The sequence below is a fragment of the Festucalex cinctus genome, chromosome 11 (genome assembly GCF_051991245.1).
Source record: "Festucalex cinctus isolate MCC-2025b chromosome 11, RoL_Fcin_1.0, whole genome shotgun sequence".
NCBI lineage: Eukaryota > Metazoa > Chordata > Actinopteri > Syngnathiformes > Syngnathidae > Festucalex > Festucalex cinctus.
Window position 1 is genome coordinate 6,479,688 of NC_135421.1, and position 23,304 is coordinate 6,502,991.

Here is a 23,304-nt window from a genome sequence, read left to right on the forward strand (position 1 = left end):
ATGAGCACATGGGTGTGAGTGTGTGCATAAACACACTGTTAATCACAACAGCAGTGTTTGCCTTGGACACTGGGGGCTCATATAGGGCTCAATGCAAGTTCCTTTGCTAAATAGAAAATCACAGTGTTAGTATCAGTCAAATTTACCAGGGAAAATATACATTTCCCCCCCTCCGGCAGCCCGTGGAGCTGGCTGGCTGCAGATGTGGAGGCCTTGAGTCCTGCTGGCATCAATTCAAGAAGCCTAGCAGAGGTGTTGCTCTAATGTAGAGTAGGTCCTGTTCATCTCAGAGGGGGAGTAAGAAGTGGTATTTACCTATGTCAAGGTCAAGGGGGACACGCCAAAGTCTGTGCACTGTTTAAAGCCACATAGAGCTCTGCTGCAAACTTTCAAAAATGTCTCCGTTATAAATGAGTCACTATGGCTGCATCTCAAGTTTTAGATCACATTTTTTTTTTTTTTTTTTTGTGGTGGGAATAAAATTGTCCGTGTGATTAGAGTGTGATTAGAGTGAAGAAGAGAAACGCTAGCTTTAGTGTCGTGAACAACACTCCAATGAATTTTTTTCACAATACTATATCTGCTCTAGCAAATGTAAAATAAGCACACCTTCTTGCATGTACACTCCTTACTTAACCATGCTTGGTGATATTATTCTTCTGTGCTATATCAGTGTGTGTGTGTGCATGTGCCTGTAATTATGACTCTACATAAACGCGGGTTCCACAATCAGAACGGGCTCTCATTGTAGTCCCACAGGGCAATGTTTCATGTGAGTCAGACATGACCTGCACATCTGTTTTCTTACTCCCTGCCGGAACCTGCTAACCCTTTCAATTATAGGCGCCACCTATAAAACACTCATTGCCAAGGAGAGACAATTTTTTCCATGTAAAATTAGTTATTGACCAATCCATGGGTACAACCTTAATCTTAGAAACAAGCCCTTTCACGTGTTAAGGTTGACGAAAAGCACGACTTGTTTACTCGAGTCATTACAACTTCTTGAGAGTTGGTATATGACTTGAAGAGGTGGTTTGAAGATGGGGGAGAGAGCTTTGATTTGGGCAAAGTACCAAGAGGACCGACGCTGGCGCCAGGTTACCAGTCTGCCAGACTGCAAGGCCCATTTCCTGTTTTATAAAAGGGATTATTAATACACATATCAGCCATAAAATTCTTGGCACTCTACACTGCTCGGCATTGCAAAAAAAGGGGAAAAAAATCATAATCACAGCTGCATGCTTAACACTTTCAAAGCATTGTATTGAATGAGCTCCACACCCATGACTACATTTATATCACTGATCTATGAATGGATAGCCGATAGGCCAAAACTTTTGAGGTCGCAAAGCCGCAATATTGCTCCTCCCAAGAAACGTTTCTCAGCATACAATTCTATACATTTACAGTATCAAAATTGGAGAATATTTGACAGTACTTGGTAGAAACAGCATGATTTATGGTGTTTTAAATTTGTTAAACATAAACAAGAGGACTTCAGACATTTTACAACTTGCCTTAAATACATTTAGAAATTGTATTCTTAATGATGTTTAGTACAGGAAGAAACTTGTATTTTTTTTTTTATTAAATATAACTGTAATTCAACAAAAGATGCCTCTGCCAAATCTAATATTGGCGTCTAAGGAACTGAGCGATAAAAGAAAAAGGGGGTCTTCAAAGCAGCACATAACATCCACTTGTTCATGTGTATATATATATATATATATATATATATATATATATATATATATATATATATATATATATATATATATATATTATATATATATGTATGTATATTGGCTATCCAGTCGTATAATCAGGTCAGTGGGTTATATGCAGTTAATATTCGGATTAAGGTCCAAATTTCGGTTTCTGAAACATTTGGAATAACCCGTTTAACATGTGTGAGCAGCGAGAGTCTTGTATACATATTCTGATTTAAACAGCAACAAATGGACGTCATTACACAATTAGACATCATTTCTTCTATTAACTATCTACGGTCAATAAAAGACATTTTCACTCTACTCACCATACTAATAGAGTAGTCGGTTTCCCCCTCGCTCCAAAAGTGTGTTTCTGTGCTGCATTGTCATGATTAGCCATTTCTGTTTACCCCTGCCTATGTATTCCTGGTGGGTTGTGCACTAGACGTATAGACTTACAATATAGACACACATATATGTGTGAGCATATACTGTACTTTTTTTTTAATTTTAAATCCCCAAAACTGCTGTTGGGTTCCATGAGTCTTTTAACTAAGTGCATCTGTTTGTACTTTACGACACCCACCTCCAAACATAATAGTTTTGGGAGTAAGCCCCTCGTTTATGGCTCTGGGTCTGGCTCAGTAATTACGGTGCCAGGATTCATTTGGCTGCAAGTGTCGTGAGAGCCACCAGCAACTCTCATTCAGTCGTTGCTATGTATTGACATGAGTTGAGGTGTAGAAAGTGCGTGTGTGTCAGGTTGCTGCATGTACTTAGGTGAGTTGTGATATGGCCATTAAGCGCTTCCTTCCTCTCGCACCTTTGATAATGTCTGCTGTAAAACTTAATTACACATGAGCTCAAACAGGTAGCCCTGCTTTCTGTCCCCTCACACTATAAATCAGCTTCTGTCGATCCAAACAAGGGATTTGTCTCTGGGAAAGTGTGTGGAGGAGAGGGTCACGCCTCAATCATTTAAAGCACATAAATGAGCAAGACTGAGGGGTGATTAGTGTGTATGGAAAAATAAACAGCATTTTATTCAAGTTCATGAGAAAGTAGTCCCATTATTTCCTACTGTTTCTAACTACAAGTGTGAGATAAAAATACTATAACAACTAAATCCAGCAGCTGGCTACGCGTCCGAGTCAGCCTTGTTCTTTATAATGGTATTCTGCGATCAATTTGTATAAATTGCCTCCATTTAACTTGCCCAAGTGGACTGGTCTGAAAGATTGTTATCATGGTAATCACTGGGAATGATTGGTGGGGTTTCATTATGCATAAGAGGATGCAAATGTTAAACAGGGGCGCTGCTTGTGCAAGTGAGAGATGCTAGAGATATTGTAGCCGAGCATGGATGTGACCTCCATCATAGTACCTAGATTTATTTTATTCAAAGTAATCGTTGGCTTCTGACGTATTTAGTTGAAGAGGACTATTGCATGGAAATTTGCTCAGATTTTTACTGAACCATTTAATTGTAGGACTCCATATTGTAAAAATAAAAACACTGTAAGTAGGGGTGGGCGATATGACAATATTAGATCGTGAAGGACTTTAATGTGTTGGTGATCTCATAAAGCTGACAGATCAGCAAGATCGTCTGTGGCACATTCTATACAGTTCAACTTTATGCGGGCTCAAGCTTGGTTTATGCTTGATGCATCCATGTAGTCTTTTTTTGTTGTTTTTTTTTTTCCCTCCCTCCACTTACTCACTCACACAAACACAAGGCCGAGGATGAGTCGGACGCTCGCTGGGAGGCGGCCGGGCCGGTCGGCTGAGTTTGCGCTCCCCCCCAGCCTGGGGCCGCGGCCGGCGCAGGGACGCCCCCCCCCCCCCGCCGGTGCCTGCGCGGCCCAGCCACCTCGGAACCTTACCCGACAGCCGACGGGTACGCAACTTTCCCCGCGCCGCGACACGTCCACATTGCCCACACGCACACCTACGAGAATTACGCGGAGTCGCGGGCGAGCAAACGCTGTCGTAAACAGTGTTTTCTACTTTACAATTCTGTGTTTTTATTTACTTTGCTAACTCATCCCAAACTATTTTTGTCTATAGTTTATTGAGGAAAAAAAACATGTTCAGCTTCTATTGTGGTGTTAACTAGCGCTGTTCATACAGCGTTGGCACTCTTTGCTGCCTCCTGTAGTCTGGGAGAATATCGACCACAGCTGCGATAATTGCACTTCAATTTACATTTCAATTGAAACCTGTTCAGAAAGCTTAGTTGGGTTAAGATGTCTGTTTTTTTTCCTTTTAGGGTTTTATATACATTGTAAATGTTTTAAAAATTACAAAAATGTTCAGAAATGTGAAGATTAGTCTAAAAATATGTTTAAAAAAAAAAAAAAGAATCCTGATAAAATCGAGATCGTGAATTTATTTTTAAAGAATCGTGATGTGACATTTTTACCATATCGCCCACCCCTAACCGTAAGGCGTGACTTTTTGATTTGTGTACAGTTTCGCGTTTCTCCAGTCCCCGGATGACGCCCCGATTGAGCAGGAAGAGGGCTCTATCCATCTCTCCGCTATCAGATGCCAGCATTGACCTGCAGACCATGATCCGCACCTCACCCAACTCCCTGGTTGCCTACATCAACAACTCTCGCTCGAGCTCGGCTGCCAGCAGCTCCTATGGACACCTGTCAGTTGGAGGAATCAGGTATGTAGAAGCAATCATCAACGCAGAAAACTAAAGAATTCCTTGAGCAAGTGAGACTCGTCTCATCTTGAAAAAGCACCCTCATTTTTTCACTGACTTTTTTGTGTCGAGACCAAAATGTTTGTTTTTCCTTTTCTTTCGATGCCAGCCCTTCATTCAGCTTCCCTCATCCCATTAACCCGGTGGCGTATCAGCAGTTGTTGTCGCAACAGAGGGTTCTGAATGCTTTTGGCCACACTCCCCCTCTCATTCAACCGCCAGCGTCCTCATTCTCTGCCCGCCAGCATTCCCTGGCTACTCCGCCTATGCCCACCTCCCAAAACAGCACCAACTCAGAAGCTAATCAGGTGGGACTGGACTGACTGATAAATCTGAATGTTTGACCTGTGATGTTGTTGGGTATCGTCTCATGCTTACTAGAGAGATGTTTATAGGCGCAGCTGTTCTCTAATGTGCGCCGTGGCTCAGTGGTAGAGTAGTCCTCTCCCAGCCGTAAGGTTGTGGGTTCGATCCCTCACCTCTGGTGACCATGGCAAAGTGTCCTTAAGCAAGACACTTAACCCTGATTTACTCCCAGTGGACCTTGCATGGCAGCAGGCGACCACTGTTGTGTGAATGTGCATGCGGTTTTAACCCTGTGAATCGCTTTGAGGTGCTATACAAATGAAGGTTATTTAATTACTTACTAATCAGAATGAACAGCATGCATTAAAATCCAGTCAAAGATATTCAACTAAGATGTTGACAAAGACATATTTTCAGTGTCAATATAATGTACATCATATATGAGCCAATTGTTTAATCTGTTAATGCTGTAGTCTATGCTGTAATGTTGTAGTTTGGATTTGACCTATATATTTGGTGACACCAGTTGTGGGACCTCCATCCATCCATTTTCTTGACCGCTTATTCCTCACAAGGGTGGCTGGGGGTGCTGGCGCGTATCTCAGCTGGCTCTGGCCAGTAGGCGGGGGACACCCCGGACTGGTTGCCAACCAATCGCAGGGCACACAGAGACGAACAACCATCCACGCACACAAGCACACCTAGGGACAGTTGGGGAACCTTTCTGAGACAATACATACATTTATATTCACATACCGTACATATACTGACATCCCAAATTCGATCATCAAATAAACTACAGTATAGAGAAAAATGCATGTCTGTCTGTTGTAAATGTCTCAGATTAAAATGGTGCACAAGATTCCCTTGAAGTTCCATCAGTCTGCCTTCCTACATACTGTCTTGTGTCTCTTTTCATCAACACACTGTTTACACTAGAGACTCCTCATGTAAACTTAATGGTGTAGCTGCCCAAACGTATTTTCTTATAGCAAACGGCAACAGTATCCATGTGAATGCTGAAATCTGTACAGATGCCAAACACACATTTGTAAGCTGGTTTACAGTTACCAAAGTTCCTTTTTTTACTCCAACTCCATTCGAGCTTTAAAAACCATGTGTTTCTTTGTCTTTTTGTCAAGTTCAGAATTTGTCAGCAGATCAAAGCCCCCCTCATTGTTAATATAAACAAAAGGCCCATACCCCTCACTAACAAGGGTAATAACTCCTTTTCTTTCATATTTCCCTGTGGCTTGGGCGATCATAAAGCAGTCTAAATTGTTTAGTCTCCACAGCTGGTCGTGGTCTGACTTGCGGCTTCCTCTTCACGTCGATTGGAAATGAACAATGTCCTTGACTATGTGACAATGTCTCTGTCGTGTCTGTCTCTCAGAATGCGAATGGAGATCCAGCAGTAAGCAGCACAGTCAACCCATTAAACTCCAAAAGGACAAAAGTTAAGATGGAAGTGGAAGGACCTCTGCCCATTTCACCAACCTCTCTGGTGAGGAAGTCCAAAGAAGCTTGTGAACCGAACTTGTTCAATTTAACATTGGAAACATTTGTAACGACGTTTCATTTCTATCACTCATTTGTTATTTCTGCCTAGCTATTCCTTTAAGAAAAAACTGTGCTTTAATTGACCAAGGCTCTGCCGCTATGAGGCCTCTCTCATGCACCACCGTTTTACGTGTGATTCAGCCCATGTAATTGAGAGAGGAAAGCAGGAAATGGGAGAAGGAGATAGGGTGGGAAAAAAAGACAGTGACCAGGGCTCAGCCACTTATACGTTGTGATTCAGCCGACAGGGCGAAGGGGAAAGCAGGGAGTGAGAAGAGGACACAAAAAAAAAAAAAAAAAAAGATCCAAGACTGATCAGCTGCTGGTGAGGCTGCTTAAAGCGCTTCATTCTCGGCCTGTATTGGGCCGATGTCATGGAAAAAAAGACCAGTCAATCCAAGTCAAGTTATCTTTATTTATATAGTGCTTTCAAACAAAGCGCTTTACAGAAACACAACAAAACAAACATAACATAAAACATTAAAAGCAATATAATGCTAAATGCACTGTCCGACACCGCTCTGAAGCTCACCACTCTCGGGTTTTTCTTAGGAGGATCCTTGACTCTCTCAGGAGCCGGCAGTTTACAAAAATTGGGTTGCTGTAATCATGTGGGAAATAAAACGGGGTCAAATATTCTTTTTCACAAAACAATAACATTTATTTTATGTCAGAATTAGTTTTGGATCATATTGTAATTGGAGCAGTGTAAATAATCCCCACTGGGAAATTTATCCAGGGAAAACAAATCTTTTACCTGGTGGATACCCTAAAATGAAAGTATAATGAAAGTTAAAAACTCACTTGGTTGTTCTAAGTCTCAATGTTAAAAACTGCACTATCGGTTGGCCTTTAAAAACCCAAATATTTAATTTTCTTTTGACCAATAACCGTGGAACTGGACAATTTCTTAAAACACTAATAATAATCTTCTTAGGTTTGCAAAAACTTGATTGCGGTTTTTGGTCTCTTGGTATACTTTAAAAAAATAAACTTTTCATTCCCCCATTTTGAACCTACAGGTAACATCAAGAAACTATAACTCTACCAGCTGAGCCTATATGGCCCCAAAATATACAGTAAATAATCTGAAAAATATATCTCCATGAAATGAGCCATGTCTCTGTGTGCCCTGCGATTGGCTGGCAACCAGTCCAGGGTGTCCCCCGCCTACTGCCCAGAGCCAGCTGAGATAGGCGCCAGCACCCCCGACCCTTGTGAGGAATAAGCGGTCAAGAAAATGGATGGATGGATGGAAATGAGCCATAAAACAACAAAATCCTAATTAGCAGGTAGACCTGGTACGTGGGTACACCCACGGGTTGTGCCCAAGTGGTAATTAGGGATGTAACAATAAGGGCAATATTGTGATATTGTGATATTAAAACTGCCACAATATCGTCGTCGTCACGTTCACAATATTTAAAAGGACCACATCTGTTAAAAAAATAGTCAGGTTGATTTTCATTAGTGCAGTTCAAGCACCCTCTAGTGTCTAGTTTATACGTGCAATTTAATTTTCATTAGGGATATTTTGGCCTTCTATATTTAAAATCTATGCTAATTGTCAGATGAAGGGGAACCTAATTTGCTTGTGAAGCGATCAATGAGTGCTTTCGTTAGCAAGTGCCTCAATATTTTTATTAGCGATTGTAGCTGGTTTATATGCATTGCTGTTATGTACAAAACCACAATAATGTGCTTTTTTGAGTATGAGCTCTGTTTTTTTTACAATATTGTGATCTTTTTTTAAATCTCGCCAACGCCCCCACAATATCGTGCTAATTATCGTATCGTGACCTTCATATCGTGATAATATCGTATCTTGATTGTTGGATATCGTTACATCCCTAGTGGTAATACTATATTTCAAAGAATGACAAGTTTGTGTTTTTAGGATCAGAGTGGAGGCATGTTGGACCTGAGTGAGGAGCTTGATAAAGATGAGTGCAAACAGGAACCTGAGGCCATATACGAGACCAACTGCCACTGGGAAGGTTGTGCCAAGGAGTATGACACCCAAGACCAACTTGTACATGTAAGTATGTCTTGAGACATAATATCCAGGAATGTTTTAATTTAGCTTATTTGCCAAGCCCAGTTTTATCAGCCTCTTCAGTTTGTTTGCTGTGGTTATGTACATTCAAGTTAAAAGTTCCAACAACTTTTCTTGTTAAAATCTTGTTGAGTTGGATTAGAAAACCGTCCAGTCACTGATCCCTTGCCACTGTTGGATTCCTGTTGAGTTGACACGCTCAACAACAATGAGGCTTCCTGCTCTCGCCAAATTTGGGCCAAGCCTTGCAGCTGTGTGCCCCTGACCCTCAACCTCTCAGCCCCCTGACACGTAACCCTTAACTTCACCCAGAGGGCCACTCATAAATCCATCGTCATGCCAGCAGCTCTGGGGGTTCGAAAACTTGTGCTGCCCCATTTCTAGACAGACATTTCAATACTTTTTGACTGACTTGTCAGTCCCCTCAGCGCTCTGGTCAGAAGACATGTGCAACGCTCACAGATTGAAGGAAAAGCGAATGGATGGGCACTAACAGCCACAAGTCAAGACCGAAGTTGCATTACAAATCTCCTGACAGTTTGATCATGTTCACGTGTGACACTCGCAAAGGATGTATGGTTTGATTGGGTGTCTGGGAGGACAATGTGTGGCCAACTGACTTCTCAATTTTTTATAAGATTGCAAATTCTCTCAGCTTTACAAACTTTTGGGTGTTGTTGGGATTTATCCCTTCAAAAAGTCTTGACCACAGCTCCTAAAGTACTCTGTGGTTTCATGTGCACCTGTAAGCGTTGGCTTCTACGTAACCAAAATAGAGGTCTCTGCTGAACTACACACTTGTGTTTCCATTCCTCTTCCTCCACCCAAAATAGATCTCCACAGAACTGTGCACCACTCAGCGGTTTTAGCTTGCAAAAATAAAAATAAAAAAGCGACAAATGGAGGGAGCGTTGCAAGCTATGGTGTCTCCTGTGATTCCAGTGATTCCTCTTAAGTGTGCAAATAGTTGGACGCAGTGCATGGGATTTGAGTTTTTAAGCGTTTCTTTGTCTACAAAACAAGTTATGTTATTTTAATAAACCCCATCTTTAAAGCCATTACAGGCAAGTTGAAGTAAGATAAAAGGGAAGGGAGAGGGAAAGGGAGGGTTACAAGATGGTGACAAACCCTTTACTGAGGAAATCCCCATTTCTTTACCAGCACCAAGATTGCAGACTGCCTCTACAAACAGACACTGTTTTTATAGGGTTTTTTTTTAACTGTTGACAGAGGCACAATGCCTGCCAGAGATTATTTATGGCAGCGTTACTCACAATGTGTGTCATTATTGTGCGAGTGCTTGTAGGAAAAGACAAGAATTTGCTGACTCATTTTTGTCATCAAGCAATGGATGTGTCCCCCTGTAGCGCACATGCGCCTCATTGTGACTTGAATTGTCCCTTCAGCACATCAACAATGACCACATCCATGGTGAAAAGAAGGAGTTTGTGTGTCGGTGGGTGGAGTGTTCACGGGAGCAAAAGCCCTTCAAGGCCCAGTATATGCTGGTGGTCCACATGAGGAGACACACGGGCGAGAAGCCACATAAGTGCACCGTAAGTACAAACACTGGCTTACAAAAGATAACTAACTAATGGTATACTATAGCCTTAAAATCCACAGCTCCTTTTAAATAATATACTACTGAATATAAACTATGAGGGGTCTATTCACTAAGAATGCGGTGCGTCCGGCAATATAATGAATATAATGAAATATTGCACTACAACTGCACCCGCAGTCTGCACCCAGTTACCCACCTATTCACTAAGGATATTGCTCTAATCATATACCGGCGCAAAAAGCACCTGATTTACCACACATGGCAATGGATTTGCGCCAACAACATGGTTGTTATAGTAACAGTTGCGAGAAAGATGACATTATCAGAAGGCGAGGTTGGACCGCGAGTAATCGTTTATAGCGCCATTAAGCTGTACAGAGAAGAGGACGACAACGGCGTCATTCATTCATAAACTACTAATTATTGGTGCGATCGTTTTAAAAAAATGTATTTTCAGATGTTGGCGTGGGCATACAGTATGCATCTGGCACGTAAGAATGATCGTAAAATGCCTCCCCACCATTGCCGATCAGCCCGGGTTACGTTATGTGTCCTAAACCAACATTGAAAAATGTCTGTCTCTCTCTCTCTCTCTCTCTCTCTCTCTCTCTCTCTCTCTCTCTCTCTCTCTCTCTCTCTCTCTCTCTCTCTCTCTCTCTCTCTCTCTCTCTCTCTCTCTCTCTCTCTCTCTCTCTCTCTCTCTACTCTCTCTCTCTCTCTCTCTCTCTCTCTCTCTCTCTCCGTGAACAACCAGAGAGCGACTGTGCAGCGTGCCATGCAATGCTGTCATGATCCCGGGATCGAGGTTGCGGCTAGTTAATACATGCTTTCCAAAAACGCTATTTGCGTCACACAAACTCCGTGTGGCTATTTGCGCTGGCGTTAAATAACACCGTCGCACCGTGGCGCAATCTGGTTGGCAGAGCACGTAGTGACAGATTTTCCCATCTGCACGTGTAAATTAGGCGCTCCCGGATTGCTCCATTTTTACCGGTTAGCGCTGTGCAAATGCGACGCAAACCTTTAGTGAATAGGCCCCAGAGTCTTTATTATTAAACTCTGTCACAAAGCAAGCAAAAAAAAAATAAAAATTTCTGTAAAGTTTTCAAGTGTTTTTGTTAATTATTTTTTATTTTTTTCAGTTGAAAATGAATTAAATACAATTAAAAAAAATGTTTTGACATAAATAAGTTATACAAACTTTATCATTTTTGCCACCACAAAAATAGAAAACTGGGTCAAAATCATGGTCAACTCCACTGAAAAAGAAAGAATGTATGCTATGAAATGTCTTTGAATGACGCTTGACACGGTTGAATGCTGGAAGCCACGAGAGTATTGTGAAGAATAAAATGTCAAAAACCATCGCTCCTAAGTGGTGTTTAGATCACTGATTGAGCAACCAGCAGGTGACCCTGGTTCAATTCCCAGGCCCTGTGCATGTAATTCCCTCTCCCTCCCCTTACTATCACATTTATTAGATTTCTTTGTTTGTTTCTGCAATAAATTCTGCATCTGCTTTAAGTAGTCCCGCTACTAATAAGTCACCTCCCGCTACCTTTCCTTTCTTTAATCATTTGATAACGTTCCTAACCTTAACTATGTTGATGTGTGCGGCCTCCATCTCCTCAATTTCATCCTTTCCCATTGGGTCAACAAATATAAAACAGAAGTATGTCACCATGAGTCATGTTAATTAATGGACTAATTATGAAACTGAATTAAAATGTTTGGTTCACTTGTTTTCAAAAATACACTAAAGTACTAAAAAAAAATTAATCAGGTCAAGTCATTTTGATTGTAAACAGAGGAACTTGTGAAAATGTTGGAAGACAGCTAATCCATTATGAAAATAATCAATGAATATTTTATTTAATTCTTCTTAAATATCAAGGATATGATAAAAAGTCCACAAACATTAAATTCCAAATTCGAAATAAAATTTTGCGGAGGCAGTAACTGGTTAAATGATTTCGTTTAAACCAAACATTGGCATCAGCAAGGATCAGGTTTATATTTTCAGATTTGTAATTCAATAATTGTAAATCTAAATTTAAAAATATTTTGAATTGTCTTAAAGTGCAATAAGTCAGGTCTTTCGTAAATGTAAGAAAATACTTTTAAATTCATTTGAACAGTAAATTTCAAGAAAACAGTAAGATACAAAATTGGCCTTTAAAATTCAATTTTCTTATTAATTTATGGGGGGAGAGCATTATTAATAAATACATTAAATAATTGATTCATGATTTTATGATATTGGGCTCAAAAAGTAAAATTGATTCAATATTGATTATTCAAATTTTTTTTTAACCCAGCTCTACTCAATAGTATATATTTCTGTAGTCCTCCTTGAAAGTAAACTGATTATCTTATTTATTTTATTTTATTTATTTATTTATTTTTATTTATTTATTTTCCAAAATAGGACATTTGAAACCAACTGCATTTTACTTGGAAAAACTATGATCCCGTGGTTTCTGATGGTCATTCATAGAGGGGGAGCTCGTTGTTTTTTTTTCTTTTAAATCTATTTATTTATCCATGTATCTAAATGGCTTCACCAAAATCTGGTCAGCAACATTCATATTATCTCCCATGATGTGCAACTTGCTAGCAGGTGAAGCTGCTTACGAAGAGTACTTACTGCCTGACAGGCGGCTACAAGTGTCAGTGATCGTGACTGCTGGACTCCAGTCACGAAAGAAAGAAACCGCAGACTTGACAGAAGAGAGTCGGCAAACACAACACGAGTCGTTTTTAACAAACACAAAGTCGATGGGGATCAGTAAAGTCTTTAGTTTGTTCAAAACAATGGAACAAAATTACCAGTAATTGAATCATAATCCGTTTATATTTGTTCATTTTCTGTAATGTCAATTGGAAATAACCCCCTGTTTTTGAATACAGTTGTGGAAATTATATTATTATTATTATTATTATTATTATTATTATTATTATCATGATTATTATCATGATTATCATTATTATTATTATTAATTCGATTAAGCAACAAAATAAATGACAGCTAAATCAAGTATTAAAATGTAGCGGTACATTTGCCTGACTTTGGTGCAGATTCGTAGGTTCAGTTCCACTCAGTGACGGTCTGAATGGTTGTCTGTCTCTATATGTGCCCTGCAGCTGACCAGCAATCAGTTCAGGGTGTAGTTCGCCCAAAGTCAGTTGGGATAAGTTCCAGCAGCCCATGACCCTGAACAGGATAAGTGTCACTCTAACAGTGTGGCTTTCTGTCTATTTGCAGTTTGAGGGCTGCGCAAAAGCTTACTCCCGCCTCGAGAACCTCAAGACCCACCTTCGGTCCCACACTGGGGAAAAGCCCTATGTGTGTGAGCATGAAGGCTGCAACAAGGCTTTCTCAAATGCTTCAGACCGGGCCAAGCACCAGAATCGCACACATTCTAATGAGGTACGTCTACTACTGTAGACTGACTGTAGAGTACAGCTTACACATGGTACAAACGACGTGTTGGTGAAGGTATTAATGTCATGATTCATGTTAACCAAATGGATATTTGTATTATCTGCTTATTTTTCCTGGCTGTGTGATGCAGAATTGTGTTCAAACAAATTGTGTTCAATCTCCCCTGACAGAAACCATATGTCTGTAAAATTGCGGGTTGCACCAAGCGCTACACAGACCCAAGCTCTCTCAGGAAGCACGTTAAGACTGTTCACGGACCTGAGGCTCATGTCACGAAGAAACAGCGAAGTGACGCTCCTCGAGGACTTCAGCCTCCCAAAGACAAAGGAGAGAATGAGTTCCATTCTAAGAATGGCACAGGAAGTATGGATGAGAGGACCGATGCCAAAGTCACCACGAGAAGCATGGAAGACTGCCTACACGTCAAATCAATCAAGACTGAGAATTCTATTGTGAGTCCTATTTGTACACTTCAAGTTGTTATTGTTATAATTGGATTGAATACTGTACTTGCATGACTTCGGTCTCATTGTTTTCCCATTTACTAACAACACGATGATTAAATATTTGACTGACAGTTTTCTGCGTCCCTAAGTCACAGTTTTTAGTTTTGGCATGAACATGCTTTTCTCTTTCCCTTAAAACCTTCGTAATGGATAGTCTTCATTGAGGTGAGCACTGCAACACTTTCTCTGTCTTGTGGCTCAACCTGCAGGAGTTGATGCCTCTTCATGTCACGCTCCATTTGTCTTGTTTCATTTTTGTCAATCTGGCAAATTTACAAAATTGTTCACACCTACGGCCGCCGAGCAGTTACCATGTGTGCTACTATCACTGGACATTGTGTCTTGATTGGACCACCAAGCTACACTGATTTCCCACTTGTGTTAAAGGATCTTTGTGCAGTTTGTCACTTTTTGACTCACGACTGCCACCTCTGGCCCAAAGCGTAACTGCAGCATCTGTGTCAGGCTCCTTCATTGTGCACATGCGAGTACGTGAACAATCTTAAGTGCACGCCACATGTCCGCTACTCCGCAGATGACGTCACCCTCCACTACTCCACCCCTCCCAATCCCTAAAGAAACTGTGGTGTGCGGGGTCCCAACACACTCATACAAAGGGAAGATAAAAGCTGATAGGTGCAGTAAAAGTAAAACAGTCAGGGCTCTTCGTACTCATCTGGGCATTGGTGGAGCATGCATGATGTAGAAAAAGCTTTACCATTACCCTTTTAAATGGCACAATGCACCTTTAAAGGGGAAATCAACCCAAAAATGTTTTTGACAATATGTCCTATGCAGCCCCACTAGTATAAATATGGCATTCTGGTTAATATTGCATTAGTGGAATATGAGTTAACTCATTCAGTCCCAGCCATTTTCACTGAAGCAACTCCCTTCGCTCCCAACTGTTTTACTGGATTTGGACTGATTTTACAAGGCCCACAGAATATTGTGTTCTATTGCTATAAAAACATACAATCTACCAAAAGAATGATTAGAGTCTCTTCTTTCATGACTGTTTCCGTTTTGCAGCAATAAGCATTAGACTATATAAATCTCATCATTATTCAAAAACCTATTTAAAACACTTGCAAAAAGAGCTTGTTGCATCATGGCCCTGGTTGATCTCTTATACTCTGCTGCCACCTGCTGGCCTTTTTTTTTTTTTTTTATAATAACTACCATTGCTTTAAGCGACCTCTTCAGGTCAGAAGCTGCATCAAAGCCTTCTGTGTGCTCTAGCATAAAAATACAAATAACGTATAAATACGTTTTGGGAAGGACAAAGTATTAAAAAACGTGTTTACACATTTTTGGATTTGAATGAGCAAAATATGTTTCTTGTTCTATATGACTTTATTGTTAGCAACCACCAGGTGAAATAACTGTTTATTATTTTTATTATTTATTTATTTTTATTTTGAATGTTGTTGAATTGACTCAGATGTATTTCCTCAAATGGTTGCACAGAATAAAATCATTGGGATCCAGACATATTTTAAACAGATGTATAGTTTATTTAAAAAATGTATCTGGAGCCAGATGACTTTATTCTGTGCAACCACTCGACAAAATAAAATTGGTTGGTAGATTCACTAAGAATGCGCTGCGTCCGCTAAGAGCGCTAAATATTGCTCCACAACTGCACCCGCAGTCTGCTCATTGTTAACCACCTATTCACTCAGGATATTTCTTTAATCCAGTGTTTCTCAATTCCGGTCCTCAGGCCCCCCTAGCCAGTCTTTTTTCCATGTCTCCCAATTGCAATGCAGGTGAGGATCGTTATCAGGCTTCTCGAGAGCTGGCTGATTAGCTGTCATTGGAATCAGCTGCATTGGGAATTGGGAGACATGGAAGGACCGGAATTGAGAAACACTGCTAATCATATACCGGCGCAAACACGCCCACAAAATCTGACAGCTGGGAGAAAATTTGAGCCTGATTTACCACACATGGATGTTGGAACAGTTGTGAGAAAGATGACGTTATCAGAAAGCGAGCTTGGACTGAGGAGGTGCAGAAGCGTTTTCCTCATTTAGCGCCATTAAACTAAGCAGTAAGCAGTAGGAATGTAACGATATCCAAACATCACGATACTATATTATCACGATATCAAGGTCACGATACGATAATTATCACGATATGGTGGGGGCATTGGCGATATTTAAAAAAGATCACAATATTGTAAAAAAAAAAAAAAAAAAAAAAAAAAAAGAGCTCTTACTAAAAAAAAAAGCAGAATATTGTGTGTGTTTGTATGTAACAGCAATGCATATAATCCACCTATGATCTCTCATAACAATATTGAGGCACTTACTTGCTAATGCAAGCACACATTGATCGCTTCACAAGAAAATTAGGTTCCCCTTCATCTGACAATTAGCAGATTTTAAACATAGAAGGCCAAAACATCCCTAATGAAAATTATATAGCACTAATAAACTAGCCACTAGAGGGTGCTAGAACTGCACAAATGGAAATCAACCTGACTTTTTTAACAAATGTGTTCCTTTTAAATATTGTGAACATGACGACGACGATATTGTGGCAGTTTTAATATTGCGATATCACGATATTGCCCTTATCGTGACATCCCTAGTAAGCAGAGAGGACGACAACAATGACGTCATTCATTCATAAAATACAAATTATTCGGTGATCATCCATTTTCCAAAAAGGGCTTGATTTTGCTTCCTAACTCATTTTCCGCAAATGTAATACAGTACTAATAAGAATGTGATGTCATGTATAACCTATTATTGTCAAGAAATGTTTAGGGTTGACTTCCACTTTAAATGAGGGCTTTTATAATTTACTTACATTATTCCCTTGCTGTCCCTCGCTAGATGTATCAGTCCAGTCCTGGTGGTCACTCGTCATGTAGCAGTCAGCCATCACCTCTCAGCAGCACCAACAACAACGACAGTGGGGTAGAGATGGCCATGCACAGTGGGGGCAGCTTCGGGGACCTGAGTGCACAGGATGAGTGTCCCATGGTTGACTCCACTGTTGCTACTGGAGGTCAACAGGCAGGATTGGGACTTCAGCTGAGGAAAGCAGTGGATCATAGTGGCACAGCTACCATCAAAATGGAGAGTATCAAGAAAGAAAGGCTGAAGACAGTGAGAGACTCCTGTCCATGGGTCAATTCAGCACCGCAACCCCCACAGGGCCAATGCAACAACACAAAGCTGCCCCCGATACCTACAGTTGGTAAGTTTAAACTCTGATGTCATGATTAAGATTCATTCAAGATGTAATTATGAAAGCCGTTAATCATTACCTTTGCAACTACAGGTTCCCAAATGGAGAACTCAAACTTAACAAGTAACCTGAACAGTTTACACAATGGTCAACGATTGGGAGACCAGTCTTTGTGTGAAGTTACTCTGCTGAACCAGCTGAATGATCGCCGTAATAGCACAACCAGCACAATCAGCTCAGCATACACGATGAGCCGGCGCTCGTCCGGCATCTCGCCTTGCTACTCCAGCCGACGCTCCAGTGAGGCATCGCATTTTGGTGCTAACCGTCATAACAATATCAGTTCGGCTGACTCTTATGACCCAATCTCCACCGATTTATCCCGACGCTCCAGTGAGGCGAGCCAGTGTGGAGGCGGTGGGGTCGGTGGGGCTGGGGGAGGAAATCTCCCGAGCCTTCTCAGTCTGACTCCAGCTCAGCATTATCGTCTCAAGGCTAAATATGCAGCCGCCATTGGTGGAGCGCCACCTACCCCATTACCTAATATGGAACGAATGAGCCTTAGGACCCGCATGGCCCTCTACAGTGACTCTCAGGAATATTCATCGCACCAGTACCACCACCACCAGCCACCCCCTGGAACTGTTCCCCGGCGATGCAGTGATACTGGATATGGCAACCACAGCATCATGCCCCATGAGGTGCCTGCCAATCTTCCACGCAGGGCCAGTGACCCAGTGCGTCGTCCCACCCTTGACCCTCTAACCCTTTCTGCAGTCCAGCGCTATAACAGTATGAACAGCATGAATACTTCATCAGAATGTCACCAAGCATCAGCAATGCGCGGTTACACTCGTTCTGATGGCAACCTGCAGCGCTACCCATTTACCCCCAGACCACCGAGCATTTCGGAAAACATAGCTATGGAGAACATGGCGGTAGATGGGATGGGGGGTGGAGGCGAACAGGGTGCAGAGGATGATATAGTTCTTCCAGATGACATGGTGCAGTACCTGAGGTCACAAAACCCTGGCACCCAAGGTCACAACTTGGGACAAGTGAGCTACCAATTCAATAACCAGTCTCAGGGCTATCAGACAGGCATTGCCCCACAATCCTCGTTTTATTCCCAAAGAAGGGTTCCCTTGGTTGATGCCAGCATGATGCAGTCTGGTCAGGATATGGATCATAGTGACTCCCAACAGCCTTTCTCAGCATCATCACACATGAATAAGAACAATATGCCAGTCCAGTGGAATGAGGTGAGTTCAGGGACCGTGGACACGAAGCTCCCCAAACAGCAGCAATCTCTCAGGGGAAACCTCGCCGTTGTTCCACAGAGGAACAATTTTGCTTCTTTCCAGGCACACGGTCAAGGCCTTGGCAGCAACCAGCAGGTCGTACCTGTGAGTCAGAATATGTATAAGCAGGGCTATGCAAACCACAACAGCAAGAGGTTGAACAACACTCTTCATCAGCAAAGACAGTGCAGCAATTTCAAACTCAGTGATCAAAGTTCCCTGCAAGGGTTTAGCCAAGACGCAATTCAACATTCTCTTTCCATAAGCAATAATACAAGACCCATTCGCAATGTTGTGGTGGATCAAGGACTGCAAAGTTACAGAGGAAGGACACAAGCTGATGAATATTCTCATGCCAACCATGTGGTTTATCAGCAACAGCATCATAATATTTCATCCCAGCTCAGCAATATACAGAATGGTACCAGTGGGATGTTGCCACCAAGACCTCCAGCAGAGCCCAGGCCTGGTGGCAGACAGCATCCTGGCTCCGGTATCATGCAAATCAACAGAATACCCAAGTTATCTGATGTGGGCCCCAGTCTGCGTAATGACACGTCCGAGGCCAGTCCAAAAAGGCCCAATGGGTCGACGACCCTACGAACCAACTCTGAGAATCCCAACTCTGCTACGTTCTACACAGGGGAGATCCATTTGTTTGAACAAACTCCCGCCACCTTGGATGCCGCAATGCCCCCCAATGTAAACCAGACCCCTACCAATAACAACATGGCAGGAGTTGACCAGGTCTCAAGCAGTACTGTGGATTCTTCCACAAGTAGAAACGGTGGTGCAGAACACGCTCAAATCGATTTTGACTCCATGTTAGATGACGGGGATCACTCCAGCCTGATGTCAGGCACCCTCAGTCCTGGCCTTTTGCAGAGCCTCTCGCAGAATTCATCCCGTCTCACCACCCCTCGCAATTCTGTGACGCTCGCATCGGTACCGGCTGGAATTGGCAACATGGCCATTGGTGATATGAGCTCAATGCTCACGGCGCTGGCCGAAGAAAGTAAATTCCTCAATATGATAAGTTAGGAGCAAAGACAGCTTTAAGCCATTCAAGTCTCAATAAAACATCAGGAATTTGTGGGCTAGACAAAGCACTGACTGAACAATGAATTAGTGGCCATTTTATTTGTTTTATTGTCACTATGATATTCTTGTTATATTTGTATCACAGTGTATATGTCGTGAGTCTAGTAGATAACGGAAAGGACTCATTCATCCATTTACACATGCACGCACACACGTGGGAGGAAGTGGGGGTATACTCACTGTATATAGTGGTGCACTAAAAGCATTTCACATTGCCTTGCTAAGGAAATGGATGGACAAGTCTGGTAATATTTTCCAGTGGAGACCAAGTTTTTTGTCTAATAATGTATTTGGTACGTCCTTCAAGTTATGGCTTTTATAATTGTAATGTTTTCTCATGACTTATACATACATTTATCATGCCGGAAAGCTAACCAGTATGCCTGACGTAATGACATAAGAAGTCTAGATTAGAATGATGGTAAAATATTTGAAACTAACATCAGGGTCCACAGACTTGCTTTTTGATCATGGTCTGAACTTTTGAGGATGTCCTCCTGGATCAGAGGCATGAACTCTCAGTGGTGTCAAATCCACAAGGGTAAATGATTGAAATGGACAAGGGTATGCTTTGGTCTATCATGGAATTGAGCCCCCTGTGTGTGATGGGGAACATTCTCTAAAAGAATATACAAGTACCTCTGTGTGTTCCTAATGGGATCCTACTCTAATTAACACATTCATAACATCACCCCCCCACCACCACCTTTTTTGCTACAACCCATACCTCCCCTGGGCTATGGATGAACTGCAGAATGGCAAATTCAGGAAGGGACAGACTTTGATATTCAAAACCCTGTTTCGGCATACTAGCTCAGCAAAATCCCAAGTTTTTATTTCTTCCCTGTATTTCTAAGTAGCCTTTAAAAGTGTTTGTATTTACTACTACAGTATATGCTTTTTCAAGTTTGTTGGGTTTTGTGTGACAGTGTATATAGCCTTTGTACATTTCAAATAAACTATGACCTTTTTTCTGTGTAATGGCAACATCTTGTGTTCTATCTGGGTGAGCTGAAGCCTGTCAGAGCTGAATTTGGACAAGAGGCAAGCTACATCCTGGACTGGTTGCAAGCCGATCTAAGGGCACATTCAGAGAACCAATCAAGCACAGTGGCAGTTATTCCGAATGACAATTTAGACTCTAAATTAATAGACACAGGGATTCCGAAACTTTTTCATTTGTGGGCCGCATACAGAGAAATTAAAGGATGCAAGGGGCCACTTTTTCAACTGTAAGCTAAAATTAATCAAGTAAGCAATTACATTAGAGATGCACGATAATATCGGTGGCCGACAATTATCTGCAATTATCGACCAATTTGACGTCAAACAGATAAACCAGATAATAGAGAAATCTGCCGATAATTATCAGCAATTTGATTTCATACAGGTAAACCAGATAATAAAGAAATCCAGCAATAATTATAGACATGCCACGTTGGTCCATCTGTTGTGGCTCATATCAATAAAATTCAGCTTCATGATGCTTTACATACATTGAAGCATTGTGCAAAGTTTATACAATGTTTCAAAGTATTTGTTTGACTTATAGTAGGACTTGAGAGCATATTTGTATTCCAGTTAATTTTGCAAACAATTATCGGTTTACTTATCGGTTATCGACATTGGCACTTCTAAATTATTGGTTTAACGGTATCGTGCATCCCTAAATTACATATATTTTCTAGTTAATTGAATAAATGCATAACAGCTTTCTGTTAAAGGTGATAAGGCAAATAGTTGGGGGAATTTTAAAGATTTTGGGGTGGCTGTCAGCAGCCCTATATCCCACTAGAATAGATCTACATACCATAGCACTGAACGGCAGATGAATCCAATTTCCTCAATCAGAACCAAAAGAATAGCAAATAATTACTATTAATTCTTCATTCCAAGCAGATACTTCTACTTAATGAGCTGGTAACAAACTCACTTACCTGGCAGTTGAGTAGAACCACTGTGGAAAAATTCAAACACTTTAGTAATTGAGTGCTATAATTTTTGGAAAAAATATTGTCATTTCAAAGAACCAAAGGGTGCTGCTTACCCTTGAAAGTACTTACTGTACATTTGACAGTGATGATGTAAAGTCAAGTCAACTTTATTTATATAGCACTGAGTTTGGGTGTAGAGTAAGAATACATTGAGTAAAAAATGTAGCAGTTCCATTATATCACAATGTACAAATGAAAAAATGATGTCCATATAATTCCAGCTGTCTGGTTTACCATAGAATGGAGGGCCTCACATCCTCTATGACCTTAGAGGGCAGGTCATCAAAATTGACAAATTTTTGCCATCAAAGACTTCCTGCATTGAGCTGTATGCCTAATGAGATAAAAAGAATGTGACCCATGTCTGAGTTTGGGGTTACCCCTAACTTTTGGGGACATCCTGCTGCTGCAGAAAAAGGTCAGCTCTTATTATGAGACAAGAATTATGATCATCTTGCCCGAGGATATTGGCCATGAAGGGCAGTATTGTGGCCCTCCCTGGGGGGAGTCCAGGGTCAGTCCTAAACCCAGGTCATGACCTGTCGTAGGCTGTCCTCTATTGCCAGCCACAATAGCAGGCGGCTGATCTGAGAGCCTCGTTATGAGAGGGATGTTGAGGAATGCTGCCATTTCATTGAAGTCGGGGAGCTTTTGATAAGCTTTTAAGCTTATGTGTTGAAGAGGGAGTGCTGGGAGGATATGACCCTTTTGGTTTGCTTCTGTTTTAGGCTTTTTATCATTTTCCTTTTCCTGTTAAAACTGCCACAAAGAATGGACACCCACTGATCCCACAGCATGGAATGAATAAACCGTTTGCTTACAAGGTATTATTTTGAAGGTATAGCTGTACATTTGCAATTTGACGTGTTAGTGTCAAGTACGTGTCACTAGTAGTTCTGGGAACTCAAGTAAGTAACCCTATTTAAAGGGATAGTTCGCATTTTTTGACATGAATCTCTATTTCATCCTCACCTCCAGTGTGTGCGATCAGCACTGACTTACCCCTGACAGCGTTCTGTGACACGAGTTCTGGTCCGGTGTTGGACGAGAGGAAAATAGTCCAGCAAGTTGGCTGGGGTGTCGGAAATAAAGCGTTTTTCTTCTAAAAAAAAAAAAAAAAAAAAAAAAAATTGTGTTCAAAAGCGTGATACATTTCCATCACAATACTCCTTTCCTGAAAAAAGTCAGACGCCATTACGCCAGCCACTACTTTTTTGTTTGTTCGTATCACTGCGTGTCGCCCTGTAGATGGCGAATCGACGCACTGCAGCCAGCTGATCCTTCCGCCTTCGAAAAGACAAACAACTTCTAGTGGAAGGATCAGCTGGCAGCAGTGCGTCAATTCGCTGTCTACAGGGCGACGCGCAGTGATACGAACAAACAGAAAAGTAGTGCCGTCGGTAATGGCGTCTGGCTTTTTTCAGGAAAGAGTATTTGTGATGCAAATGTATCACTCTTTTGAACACAAATTGTTTTTAGAAGAAAAACGCTTTATTTCCGACACCCCAGCCAGCTTGCTGGACTATTTTCCTCTCGTCCAACACCGGACCAGAACTCGTGTCACAGAACGCTGTCAGGGGTAAGTCAGTGCTGATCACACACACTGGAGGTGAGGATGAAATTAAGATTCATGTCAAAAAATCTGAACGATCCCTTTAATGACAATTACTTGTGTTTTTCTCTGCATTACTTTCGCCAAAGCATAACTTGTGGCAACCTGTTAATTAGATTATTTCACGTTTGTGTCAATTAACAACACTTAATAAAGGGATCGTTCGGATTTTTTAACATGAATCGCAATTTCATCCTCACCTCCAGTGTGTGCGATCATCACTG

The 23,304-nt window shown here is 41.4% G+C and overlaps 1 protein-coding gene across 3 annotated transcripts in view; it reads left to right on the forward strand.

Moving 5' to 3' along the window:
• gli2a (GLI family zinc finger 2a) overlaps window positions 1-20,455 on the forward strand; it is a 93,843-nt gene extending 73,388 nt beyond the window's left edge. For all 3 annotated transcript variants that reach the window (XM_077536227.1, XM_077536228.1, XM_077536229.1), the window contains 9 exons: window positions 4,191-4,392; window positions 4,541-4,739; window positions 6,131-6,241; window positions 8,195-8,335; window positions 9,760-9,909; window positions 13,183-13,347; window positions 13,533-13,814; window positions 16,715-17,081; window positions 17,166-20,455. In XM_077536227.1, coding sequence (XP_077392353.1) covers window positions 4,191-4,392; window positions 4,541-4,739; window positions 6,131-6,241; window positions 8,195-8,335; window positions 9,760-9,909; window positions 13,183-13,347; window positions 13,533-13,814; window positions 16,715-17,081; window positions 17,166-19,414 — 3,866 coding nt within the window. In that variant the 3' untranslated portion in view covers window positions 19,415-20,455. The remainder of the gene's footprint in view (window positions 1-4,190; window positions 4,393-4,540; window positions 4,740-6,130; window positions 6,242-8,194; window positions 8,336-9,759; window positions 9,910-13,182; window positions 13,348-13,532; window positions 13,815-16,714; window positions 17,082-17,165) is intronic.
• Window positions 20,456-23,304: the final 2,849 nt, after the last annotated feature.